Source organism: Heteronotia binoei, chromosome 6, assembly GCF_032191835.1.
Source record: "Heteronotia binoei isolate CCM8104 ecotype False Entrance Well chromosome 6, APGP_CSIRO_Hbin_v1, whole genome shotgun sequence".
Taxonomy (NCBI): Eukaryota; Metazoa; Chordata; class Lepidosauria; order Squamata; family Gekkonidae; genus Heteronotia; species Heteronotia binoei.
The window spans coordinates 143,943,101-143,956,227 of NC_083228.1; the positions used below are offsets into that span (position 1 = coordinate 143,943,101).

The 13,127-nt window shown below is 51.0% G+C and overlaps 1 protein-coding gene across 1 annotated transcript; it reads left to right on the forward strand.

Moving 5' to 3' along the window:
• Positions 1-662: 662 nt before the first annotated feature.
• On the forward strand, positions 663-13,127 carry SST (somatostatin). The gene is made up of 2 exons (XM_060242851.1): positions 663-809; positions 12,863-13,127. Exons 1-2 carry the CDS (start codon positions 666-668, stop codon positions 13,073-13,075), a joined length of 357 nt encoding a protein of 118 aa, XP_060098834.1. The 5' UTR covers positions 663-665; the 3' UTR covers positions 13,076-13,127.

Consider the following 13,127-nt stretch of genomic DNA (forward strand, 5'->3'; position numbering starts at 1 on the left):
TAGCATCCAGGGCCTGTCCCCCAAAGACCCTCCAAGTTTCAAAAGGATTGGACCAGGGGGTCCAATTCTATGATCTCCCAAAGAAGGTGCCCCTATCCTTCCTTATTCCCACCGGCAGGGAGGCATCGAAAAGGTGCGCAGCGGTCCCTTTCAAAGCGATGGCCGGGACGCCCTTCGGAACTCCACGACGCTCGTCCCACTCTTGCTCCTGGCTCCACCCCCTCATTGTCTCCCGGAGCCACCCCCAAAGTCCCCCGGAGATTCCTTGGGTTGGACTTGGCAACCCCGATTCCACAATAAATCTTGCCTGGGAGGAGTGGGGGGGGGGGAGAGAGAATGAGAGGCTGAGCGGGGAAAAAAGCGTCCACCCGGACTCCTAAATCATCCCTTTCGGTGGGAGAAGCCCACCCACCCAGATTAAATGGGGCGTCAATGGAGCGGGGTGGGGGGGGGGCGCCTCTTCCTTGACGTCAGCGGCAGGCTTTTTAAAAAGGGGGGGGGCGTCGTCGGAGATCCAGACACCCAGCTCGCCACCGGCAACGCTCCCCCCGCTCCCAGCGCCGCACACCCTCCTCCAGCCAGAAAAGGGCGCAGGCGATCGGCAGAGGAAGAGGTTCCCCGAGCGCCGTCTTTCTCTCTCTCTCCGGCCAACTCCCGGCGCCGTCATGCTGCTGACCAACCGCCTCCAGTGCGCCCTCGCTTTGCTCGTCTCGGCCGCCCTGGCGCTCAGCACCGTGGCCGCTGCCCCTTCGGACCCGAGGCTCCGGCAATTCCTGCAGAAGTCGCTAGCCGCGGCGGCGGGGAAACAGGTACGGTCCGGCCAGGGGCGCAGAGACGCGGGAGGGAAAGCCGCGAGGAGCTGGGAGGGCGCGGCAAAGCGGGCGCAGAACCTCACGCCCCGAGGGCACCCGACGAAGTAGACGGGAGTGCCTCTGAGCAAGTACAGAGGGCATTTTGACCCCCCCCCCCCCCCGCCCCCGCTCGTAAGGCCTGGCAGAATGGGGATCCTGGGGTGTGACCTCTAAGTAGGTGGGTTGGAGCTGGGCAGCGAGTTAGGGGGTCCATTTGGAGCTTCCAGCGCCGCACGGGACCAGGCGTCTGGGAAGGAAAGCCATGAGGAGATGGAGGGAGAGGCGGGGGGGGGGGCAGAACCGGACAAAGAAGACAGGAGTGCCTCTGAGCGGGTACAGAGGGCATTTCGCCCCCCCCCCCCCCAAGCCTGGGAGAATGGGGATCCTGGGGTGTGACAAGTAGGTTGGTTGGAGCTGGCAGAGGTTTAGGGGTCCAGAAGAAGAAGAAGAAGAAGAAGAAGAAGAAGAAGAGAAGAAGAAGAAGAAAGAAGAAGAAGAAGAAGAGAAGAAGAAGAAGAAGAAGAAGAAGAAGAAGAAGAAGAAGAAGAAGAAGAAGAAGAAGATGATATTGGATTTATATCCCGCCCTCCACTCCGAAGAGTCTCAGAGTGGCTCACAATCTCCTTTACCTTCCCTCCCCCCCCCCCCCACAACAAACACCCTGTGAGGTAGAGGAAGATATTGGATTGATATCCCGCCCTCCACTCCGAAGAGTCTCAGAGCGGCTCACAATCTCCTTTCCCTCACTCCCCCACAACAGACACCCTGTGAGGTAGATGAAGATATTGGATTTATATCCCGCCCTCCACTCCAAAGAGTCTCAGAGCGGCTCACAATCTCCTTTACTATCCTCCCCCACAACAGACACCCTGTGAGGTAGATGAAGATATTGGATTGATATCCCGCCCTCCACTCCGAAGAGTCTCAGAGCGGCTCACAATCTTCTTTCCCTTCCTCCCCCACAACAGACAACCCTGTGAGGTGGGTGGGGCTGGAGAGGGCTCTCCCAGCAGCTGCCCTTTCAAGGACAACCTCTGCCAGGAGCTATGGCTGACCCAAGGCCATGCCAGCAGGTGCAAGTGGAGGAGTGGGGAATCAAACCCGGCTCTGCCAGATAAGAGGTCCGCACACTTAACCACTACACCAAACTGGCTCTCCAGTTTGGAGCTTCCAACGCCGCACTGCCATGTTCCCTCGAAGCTGCAGGGGTCTGGGGAGCAAAAATTCTGCTTTGTGAGCGACTGGCATTCAAGTCGTGAGAAAACTGCATCAACGCTTGTGCCCGGGGGGGGGGGGGTCATCCTTCCTGAGCGAAGACAAAAATGTGTGAGCTGGAGGCTAAAAATGGGTGAGCCTAGCTCACGCTAACTCAGCTTACGGGCAACACTGGTGGGGGACTCAGGCGTCCGGGAGGGAAAGCCATGAGGAGAAGGAGGGCGAGACAGGGTGCGCAGAACCAGACGAAGAAGACAGGAGTGCCTCTGAGCGATACAGAGGGGCATGTCCGTCCCCCCCGCTCGTAAGCCTGGGAGAATGGGGATCCTGGGGTGTGACCTCTAAGTAGTAAGAGGAACTTTACTACTGTCAGAGTGGAACCTCCTTGGTCGGAGGCAGTCTGCCTTGGAATGCCAGATGCTGGGGATGCAGCACAGGAAGACAGCCGGTTTGGTGAAGTGGGGAAGTGCGCGGACTCTTCTCTGGGAGAATTGGGTTTGATTCCCCCACTCCTCCACTTGCAGCTGGGTCAGCCTTGGGTCAGCCAGAGCTCTTGTAGGAGTTGTCCTTGAAAGGGCAGCTGCTGTGAGAGCCCTCTCAGCCCCATCCACCTCACAGGGTGTCTGTTGTGGGGGAGGAAGATAAAGGAGATGGTGAGCCGCTCTGAGTCTCTGATTCAGAGAGAAGGGCGGGGTATAAAATCTAAAGTCTTCTTCTTCAGGAAGGGTTATGGGTTGCTGTTTCACCCAGCTTTCCCCCCAAAGTCTGTTTGGCCCCTGTTGGAACCAGGGTGTGTTAGACTGATCAGCTGGTGTCAGCCGGCTGGACCAAAAGGTTAGGGTTAGTCTGTAAATAAAAGAGCAAGAAAATTCTGAAGAATTTGGGTTGCCTCAAATGTTTCTCATGGCATACAATGCTCCTACTAAGCTGCAGAGTCTCGTGAGCAAAGATTCTATTTCGTGAGAGACTTGCATTCAAGTTGTGAGCTACTGCACAAATGAGTTTTGACTCAAAACTTCCTCCCTCCCTCCCTTCCTCTTCTAGGCACAAAGTTAAAGTTGCTTTCTTTCCACCCCTCCCTACCTCCTCTCATCTTCCTTCCTCTCTCCCTCCCTCCTTTCTTCCTCTTATAGACGCAAAGAAAGTTAAAGTTGCTTTCTTTCCACCTCTCCCTGCCTCCTCCCATCTTCCTTCCTTCCTTCCTTCCTTCCTTCCTTCCTTCCTTCCTTCCTTCCTTCCTTCCTTCCTCCTCCCTCCTTTCTTCCTCTTATAGACGCAAAGAAAGTTAAAATTACTTTCTTTCCACCTCTCCCTCCTTCCTTCCTTCCTTCCTTCCTTCCTTCCTTCCTTCCTTCCTTCCTTCCTTCCTTCCTTCCTTCCTTCCTTCCTTCCTTCCTTCCTTCCTTCCTCCCTCCCTCCCTCCCTCCCAACCAGAGTTTCAGGCCATGAGCCTTGGAGACTCAAAACTCCCTTCGTCAGTCACAAGGAGAAATGGAGATCTCTGAGTCCTTTTATTTTCATCAGAGGGTCGGAGGGGTGTTGAGGGGTAGGAAAGCCAGTCTGGTGTAGTGGTGAAGTCTCCAGACTCTTATCTGGGAGAACCGGGTTTGATTCCCCACCCCACTCTTCTGCTTGCAGCTGCCGGAATAGCCTTGCGTCAGCCATAGCTCTCGCGGGAGTTGTCCTTGAAAGGGCAGCTTCTGTCAGAGCTCTCTCAGCCCCACCCACCTCACAGGGCGTCTGTTCTGGGGAAAGAAGATGAGAGAGATCGTAAGGTGCTTTGAGACTCTGATTCAGAGAGGGCGGGGTATACGTCTATGGTCTTCTTCTTGTACAGAATGCTCGCAAAGGATGCTGAGGGACAACCTTTCACCCTACCCTGGAGACTCTACGGTACTGAAAAGTCCCTTTTGCTGCCGAGCCTCAACTGCATTTACTCAGAAGTAAAGCTTGTGGAATTCAAGAAGACTTGCTTCTTTGTAAATGCGCTCTCCCGGTGGAGGAAAAAGGCACGCACGATTTAAAACGGGTTCCGAGGAAATACCTTTGGTAGCCAAAGAACTGATTGAGGGGCACCGATCACATCTGTGGCGTTGCGCGCATTTGAAAGGTGCATGGCTCTTTTGAACACTGAGGTCCAATATGAACTCCTAGGAGATCTTTTCTACTTCAGCCTATGAAAAACCCCTGCCTCTGAGCAGACCTGGCTCACACGTCGTTGCTTTCACGGGTTCACTTGGGATTCTGAAGACCACCCCTCCACTTGCAGTTGCTGGAATGGCCTTGGGTCAACCCTAGATCTTGCAGAGTTGTCCTCGAAAGGGCAGCCTTCTGGGAGAGCTCTCTCAGCCCCTCCCACCTCCCAGTGTGTCTGTTGTGGGGGGGGGGGGAGGTAAAGGAGATTGTGAGCACTCAGAGACTCTGAGATTCAGAGTATAGGGTGGGATATAAATCCAACATCATCATCACCCATCTTCTTCTCCTCCTCCTCCTCTTTCTTCCTCCTCCTCCAGAAATGTGCACAAGGGTAAGAAACACCCCTGTGTGACCTTTATCTCATTCCAAGCATTTGTCTATAGGATCTGAAATCAGTATGGACGGAAGTGCGGTTGGGATAACATCCGCTTATTCCTGCTGCTGGTGAAAATTTTTGGAGCAGTTGTTGGATTTGCAAATACAAAGCTGATTGTGACAACTCCTATTTGACTGATAGTAAACTGAGTCTGGGCATTGGTTTTATTATATATATAAAAATTTTATAAACAAAAATAATAATCTAAAAGGGGGTATTGAGAAAAGAAAGGGGTTATATAGAGCTTACGGAACGGATTATATTTATCACACGTTGTTATACTTACACAAGAAATATTAAACAAGGAAGAAAACATATGAACATATATATGAACGTATGAAGCTGCCTTCTACTGAATCAGACCCTCTTGGGTCCCATCAAAGTCAGTATTGTCTACTCAGACTGGCAGCGGCTCTCCAGGGTCTCAAGCTGAGGTTTTTCATGCCTATTTGCCTGGACCCTTTTGAGTTGGAGATGCCGGGGATTGAACCTGGGACCGTCTGCTTACTAAGCAGATGCTCTACCCCTGAGCCACTGTCCCTCCCCTGATTGGCAGCGGCTCTGCAGGTTCTCAAGCTGAGGTTTTTCATGCCTACTTGCCTGGACCCTTTTGAGTTGGAGATGCCGGGGATTGAACCTGGGACCTTCTACTTACCAAGCAGATGCTCTACCACTGAGCCACCATCCCTCCCCATAATCATATGAACATATGAAGCTTCCTTCTACTGAATCAGACCCTCCTGGGTCCATCAAAGTCAGTCTTGCCTACTCAGACTGGCAGCGGCTCTCCAGGGTCTCAAGCTGAGGTTTTTCATGCCTACTTGCCTGGACCCTTTTGAGTTGGAAATGCTGGGGACTGAACCTGGGACCTTCTGCTTACCAAGCAGATGCTCTACCACTGAGCCACCCTCCCCAAAAGAAATACTTCTCTTTGATATCCCTTTCATTAGAATTTTAAAGACATTTTCTACAATAGTTAATCACTGATACATATTCTGTATTACATATTTCATCAATACTGTGTACTAGCTGTAACCAATGTTCCCTCTAAGCTACAGTGTTGTGAACAAAAATTCTTCTTTGTGAGCGACTGTCACAAATAAGTGTTATCCTTCCTGAGCTAAGACAAAAGCATGTTAGCTGGAGGCTAAAAATCTGTGAGCTAGATCACACTCGCTCAGCTTAGAGGGGACACTGGCTGTAACTTCCAATAGATCAGGTTTTGAAGGAAAATCTATTATCTGCCTCACAATTAAAAATAAAAAGTAAGAATTACTTTGTTCAAAATCCACTTCCTTAATTTTTTACATTCAAAACTTTCCCTCCTTTCCCTGCATTATACTACATCTGTCAGCGTCGCAACACATTTATAGGCCATTTTATAGTTTCTCATTCCAAGTTTGTCTCTCGCTCGCATAATAGACACCTCGTCTCTCCTCCAGTTTTGAGATGGATCTGTTTCTCAACTCAGTTGCTGATTTTGCCATTGCTGCCTTATCAGCAAGTTTGTCTTCCTGTTCTAGGCTCGGACAGATGTCTTATTTTCATGTTGCTGCATAAAGGATTCTAGCTGCTGTCACCATGTCTTTAATGATCTCTTCCAAAACTTTTGGCAATTTGTTAGGCAATATTCCTGATAACATACAGGAAACTTGAATTTTAATTGAACCCCAGTATTTGCATTTCCTGATATATTTCCTTCTATTTTTTTTAAGAAGTTCAGCATGTCCAGCAAAAAACTTCTTTCTATGTCATGACATTTCCAACACTTCCCTTTGTAATGTTTATCTACTTTCTTGATAGCCTTTGCAGTAATGCGCCATCTGAAAAAAACATTCTGAACCAACATTCTTGATGTTTGCCTAACTGTGATGTTCTTTCCCCCATAACTCTTCCCATTGATGCAAGCGAAAGGAAAGATTCTGCTATAGGCAGGTCTTTCTATTGTAGAAAAAGCCCAGCGTGAACTCATTTGCATATTAGACCACACCCCTGATGTGGCCCATTGGCCTGTTTCACAAGGGGCTTTTTGTGGGGAAAGCCCAGCACGAGCTCATTTGCATATTAGGCCACACCCCTGATGTGGCTTATTGGCCTGTTTCACAAGGGGCTTTTTGTGGGGAAAGCCCAGCACGAGCTCATTTGCATATTAGGCCACACCCCTGATGTGGCCCATTGGCCTGTTTCACAAGGGGCTTTTTGTGGGGAAAGCCCAGCACGAGCTCATTTGCACATTAGGCCACACCCCTGATGTGGCCTATTGGCCTGTTTCACAAGGGGCTTTTTGTGGGGAAAGCCCAGCATGAGCTCATTTGCATGTTAGGCCACACCCCTGACACCAAGCCGGCCAGAACTGTGTTCCTGTGCGTTCCTGTTCAAAAAAAGCCCAGGGTAAAGGTCAAGTAGGAGCCCCGTGGCGCAGAGTGGTAAAGCTGCAGTGCTGCAGTCCGAGCTCTGCTCATGACCTGAGTTCGATCCCAGCGGAAGCTGGGCTCAGGTCGCCGGCTCAAGGTTGACTCAGCCTTCCATCCTTTAAAAGTCGGTAAAATGAGTACCCAGTTGTCTGGGGGTAAAGCGTAGATGACTGGTGAAGGCAATGGCAAACCGCCCTGTAAAAAGTCTGCCATCACCTTTACCTTTACTTACAGTTCAAGTGCAGGTAATAGGGAACAACAGTTCTCCTAGGGCAGGGGTGTCAAACATGTGGCCCCAGGGGCTGAATCAGGCTCCCAGAGAGCTCCTATCTGGCCCCCGAGCAACTGGGTGTCATCTGCTTCCTTCTCCCTCTCTCTTGCTTCCTTCTCCCTCTCGGCTTGCTTTGCAAGGCTTGCTCCATCGCGCAGGAGCTACAGAGCAAAACCTCTCTTCTCTCCATTGGCTGAGGCTCCTCCCCCTCCTGGTCCCCTGGGGAAGGAAGGAAAGAGCCGGAGCTTCCTTTGCCCAGTTCCCTGGATCCCATGGGAGAAATATAAAGAAAGCACCTTTAAGACCCAACAAGTGTTAATGTTTTAAGCATGATTTATTTAAACTTTAACCCCCCAAAAAATCTTTATAGCCACGGTTGTGTCTTTTACAAAGTTTTTATCTCTGCTACCTAATTGTAAACAGGTACACACATGACCTGGCAAGGTCTCCTTTATGTCAGATCCGGTCCTCATAACAAATGAGTTTGACACCCCCGTAGGGGCTTCAAATTCTCAGTCACTGTCCATGGTACTGAAGGGCTGAGCCTAGTTCCTTCATAGCATCCTTCCTAAGGCTGGAAAGAAATGGTGCTGGCGGTGGAAAGGCCGTCAAGTTGCAGCCGACATGGAGACCCTGTAGGGGCGGGTCTCTTTTTCTAGCAGGAGCTCCTCTGCCTATTAGGCCACGCTCCCTGATGTGGCCAATCCTCCTGGAGCTTACAGGGCATTGAGTACAGGGCCCACTGTTAGCTCTAAGAGGACTGGCTACATCGGAGGGGTGTGGCCTCAGGGCTCTCTGTCTAGCAGGAGCTCCTCTGCCTATTAGGCTATGCCCCCTGATGTGGCCAATCCTCCTGGAGCTTACAGTAGGCCCTGTACTAAGAGCCCTCTAAGCTCTTGGAGGATTGGCTACATCAGGGGGGGGCGTGGCCTAATAGGCAGAGGAGCTCGTGCTTGAAAAAGAAGCCTGCTGCAGGGGTATCAAGACAAGAGATAAACAGAGGATGTTAGCTGTGGACTGGCTCTGTATTATCACTCTAATCTTCCTAGGTGGTCTCCCATAAAGGTACTAACCAGAACTGTCCCTGCATAACTTCCAAGATCTGATGGGATCGGGCAAGCCTGGGCCACCCAGATCAGGGCAGGGGTATCTTAAGACAGGCACAAGGGTGTCTGTTGTGGGGGAGGAAGGAATAATAATATATTGGATGGATACCCCACCGTCCACTCTGAATCTCAGAGCGGCTCACAATCTCCTCTGTCTTCTCCCCCCACAACAGACACCCTGTGAGGTGGGGGCAGATTTATACCCCGCCCTTCTCCCTGAATCAGAGACTCAGAGCGGCTCACAATCTCCTCCCCCCACAACAGACACCCTGTGAGGTGGGGGCAGATTTATACCTCGCCCTTCTCCCTGAATCAGAGACTCAGAGCGGCTCACAATCTCCTCTGTCTTCTCCCCCCAGAACAGACAGCCTGTGAGGTGGGGGCAGATTTATACCCCGCCTTTCTCCCTGAATCAGAGACTCTGAGCGGCTCACAATCTCCTCTATCTTCTCCCCCCACAACAGACACCCTGTGAGGTGGGGGCAGATTTATACCCCGCCCTTCTCCCTGAATCAGAGACTCAGAGCAGCTCACAATCTCCCTATATCTTCTCCCCCCACAACAGACACCCTGTGAGGTGGGGGCAGATTTATACCCCACCCTCTCCCTGAATCAGAGACTCAGAGCGGCTCATAATCTCCTCTATCTTCTTCCCCCACAACAGACACCCTGTGACCGGGGGGGGCGGGGCATGAGGTGAGCGATTCCTCCCCTTTAGGGTTTTCCAGACACTCCTCAGCCGCTATCGTTTCCTTAACAAGAATCCATCGGAAAGCACTGAGTTTGAAGCTATAGCAATGGAAGCATTGGAAAAAGTGCAGAGAAGGGCAACTAGAATGATTAAAGGGTTGGAACACTTTCCCTATGAAGAAAGGTTGAAACGCTTGGGGCTCTTTAGCTTGGAGAAACGTCGACTGCGGGGTGACATGATAGAGGTTGACAAGATTATGCTACAAGCATAGCCAGCTTTAAGGGGGGATAGGATAAAAATATGGAGCAGAGGCCCATCAGTGACTATTAGCCACAGTACGTATATATATGTGTGTGTGTGTGTACACACACACACATTTATTGGCCACTGTGTGACACAGAGTGTTGGTCTGGATGGGCCATTGGCCTGATCCAACAAGGCTTCTCTTCTGTTCTTATGTGACACAGAGTGTTGGTCTGGATGGGCCATTGGCCTGATCCAACAAGGCTTCTCTTCTGTTCTTATGTGACACAGTGTTGGACTGGAGGGGCCACTGGCCTGATCCAACATGGCTTCTCTTATGTTCTTATGTGACACAGAGTGTTGGACTGGAGGGGCCACTGGCCTGATCCAACATGGCTTCTCCTATGTTCTTATGTGACACACAGTGTTGGACTGGAGGGGCCACTGGCCTGATCCAACATGGCTTCTCTTATGTTCTTATGTGACACAGAGTGTTGGACTGGATGTGCCATTGGCCTGATCCAACATGGCTTCTCTTATGTTATGTTCTTATGTTCTATCTGGTGCTTTCTCGCAGTGGCCTGTTCACATGTGCAAATGTTCCTTTGATGCTACCCTCGTCAGAGGTGTTTGTGAAGGACTGAAGAGGTGGCAGTGTCTCCTAGCGTAAAGATTTTCAAGGAGAAATAACGGCCAAGAATCAGTCAGAGACATTTTGGGTATATCTCGCTCCGGGATGGAGACCTTGACTGAGTTAACCTCTAAGACCCTCGTCCACCTTTTGATTCTAGACCAAACTTATTTATTTATCTAATTCATTTGTTGCCTGCCAGTTTGGTATGGGGATTAAGTGCATGGACTCTTATCTGGGAGAACTGGGTTTGACTCCCCACTCCTCCACTTGCAACTGCTGGAACAGCCTTGGGTCAGCCAGAGCTCTGGCAGAGGTTGTCCTTAAAAGGGCAGCTGCTGTGAGAGTCCTTTTAGCCCCACCCACCTCACAGGGTGTCTGTTGTGGCGGAAGAAGATAGAGGAAATTGTAAGCCACTCTGAGTCTCTGATTCAGGGAGAAGGGCGGGGTATAAATCTGCCCCCACCTCACAGGGTGTCTGTTGTGAGGGGAGAAGATATAGGAGATTGTGAGCCGCTCTGAGTCTCTGATTCAGAGGGAAGGGCGAGGTATAAATCTGCAATTCTTCTTCTTCTGATCTTCTTGCAGTTCAAGGGACTCTCAAGGTTCTTCTCCAGCACCACAGCTCAAAAGCATCGATTCTTTACAGTCTTTACAGAAACCCAGAACACAACTCGAAAAACGCCCAATTTGTTATCCCCAGAAGGCTGGCGCCCTAGGTGATCACCTTGTTTGCCTAGTAGAGAGCCAGTTTGGTGTAGTAGCTAAGTGCGCGGACTCTTATCTGGGAGAACCGGTTTTGCTTCCCCACTCCTCCACTTGCAACTGCTGGAACGGCCTTGGGTCAGCCAGAGCTCTCGCAGGAGTTGTCCTTGAAAGGGCTGCTTCTGGGAGAGCTCTCTCAGCCCCACCCACCTCACAGGGTGTCTGTTGTGGGGGAGGAAGGGAAAGGAGATTGTAAGCCGCTCCGAGTCTCTGGTTCAGAGAAAAGGGCAGGGTATAAATCTGCAGTCTTCTTCTTCTTGTCCCTCAGTGGGGACTCAATGTGGCTTAAACTGTTCCCCTGTCTTTCCTTTTATTCGACAACCTTATCTGGAGAAGTGAGGAGTGATTCATTAAAGCTCTCTCTTGACACAAATTTTGTTAGTCTTTAAGGCGCTCCTGGTCTCTGGCTCTTTCCTACAACAACCCTGTGAGGTCGGTTAGGCTGAGAGAGCGTGCCTGGCCCAAGGTCACCCAGTACACTCCCCAGGCAGAGTGGGGATTCGAACTCGGGTCTCTCAAATGCTAATTGGATGCTCTTAAGCACTACATGACTCTGTCTCTCTAAATTTATGTATTATTTATTTACTATTAGACTTTTATCCTGCCCTCTCCGCAAGCAGACGCGGGGTGGCGAACAATCAGTTCAAACGTCTATAATTACAGTTCAAAGACAACACAATACAATTAAAACGTTTTATGGAGCTGTTCAGCTTCAGTATAGGCGGGATCTTCCTTTTCTAACCGTGATCCTATAAGGATCGTAATTCCTCAGCTGTGTAGGGTGGCAGTCCTATCCCGGTTTAGGTGTTAAAATAGTTCCGTTTTGCAGGCCCTGCAGAATTGAGAAAGATCCCGCAGGGCCCTTATGGTCTCCAGGTGGGCATGCCACATCTTTGGTCCTGCCACTGAGAAGGCCCTGGCTGTGTGGAACACAGCCTGGCCTCCCTTGGTCCGGGTATAGACCAGGGGTGGCCAACGGTAGTTCTCCAGATTTTTTTTGCCTACAACTCCCATCAGCCCCAGCCAGCATGACCAATGGCTGGGACTGATGGGAGTTGTAGGCAAAAAACATCTGGAGAGCTACCGTTGGCCACCCCTGGCATAGACAATAGATGTTGTGTCCCTGAATGCAGCTCTCATAGGAGTTGTCCTTTGAAGGGCAAATTCTGTCAGAGCTCTCTCAGCCCCACCCACCTGAAAGGGTGCTGCCACTGAGAAGGCCCTGGCCCATGTGGAACACAGCCTGACCTCCCTTGGTCCAGGCATAGACCAGGGGTGGCCAACGGTAGCTCTCTAGATGTTTTTTTGCCTACAACTCCCATCAGCCCCAGGCAGCATGACCAATGGCTGGGACTGATGGGAGTTGTAGGCAAAAAACATCTGGAGAGCTACCGTTGGCCACCCCTGGCATAGACAATAGATGTTGTGTCCCTGAACGCAGCTCTCATAGGAGTTGTCCTTGGAAGGGCAAATTCTGTCAGAGCTCTCTCAGCCCCACCCACCTGACAGGGTGCTGCCACTGAGAAGGCCCTGGCCCATGTGGAACACAGCCTGACCTCCCTTGTTCTAGGCATAGACCAGGGGTGGCCAATGGTAGCTCTCCAGATGTTTTTTGCCTACAACTCCCATCAGCCCCAGGCAGCATGACCAATGGCTGGGACTGATGGGAGTTGTAGGCAAAAAACATCTGGAGAGCTACTGTTGGCCACCCCTGGCATAGACAATAGATGTTGTGTCCCTGAACGCAGCTCTCATAGGAGTTGTCCTTGGAAGGGCAAATTCTGTCAGAGCTCTCTCAGCCCCAGCCACTTGACAGGGTGTCTGTTGTGGGGAGGAAGGTAAAGGAGATTGTGAGCTGCTCTGAAACTCTGATATTCGAAGTGGAGGGCAGGATATAAATCCATCATCATCATCATCTTCATCATCTGGGGAACATGTGGAGAAAGGCGGTCCCATAGATAGGCAGGCCACCGATCATATAGGGCATCAATGAACATCGAGATCAGGTGCCATTGGTCCAGGAAAATGTAACCTTTTCTGCCCAACTCAGCCACGCTGCCAGAATCAGTTCAGTTTTGACAAGAGATTCTCTTTTCTCTAAAGGAACTGGCCAAGTATTTCCTAGCAGAGCTTCTCTCAGAACCGAACCAGGCAGACAATGAAGCCCTGGAGTCAGATGACCTGTCTCGCGGTGCTGAGCAAGACGAAGTCCGGCTGGAGCTGGAAAGGTCGGCCAACTTGAACCCACCTCTGGCGCCCCGAGAACGCAAAGCCGGATGCAAGAATTTCTTCTGGAAGACATTCACATCCTGTTAGCTTTTGAAATTTCTTCCTTTTCCTCCCCCCCTGTACCCCAACTCAACTCTCT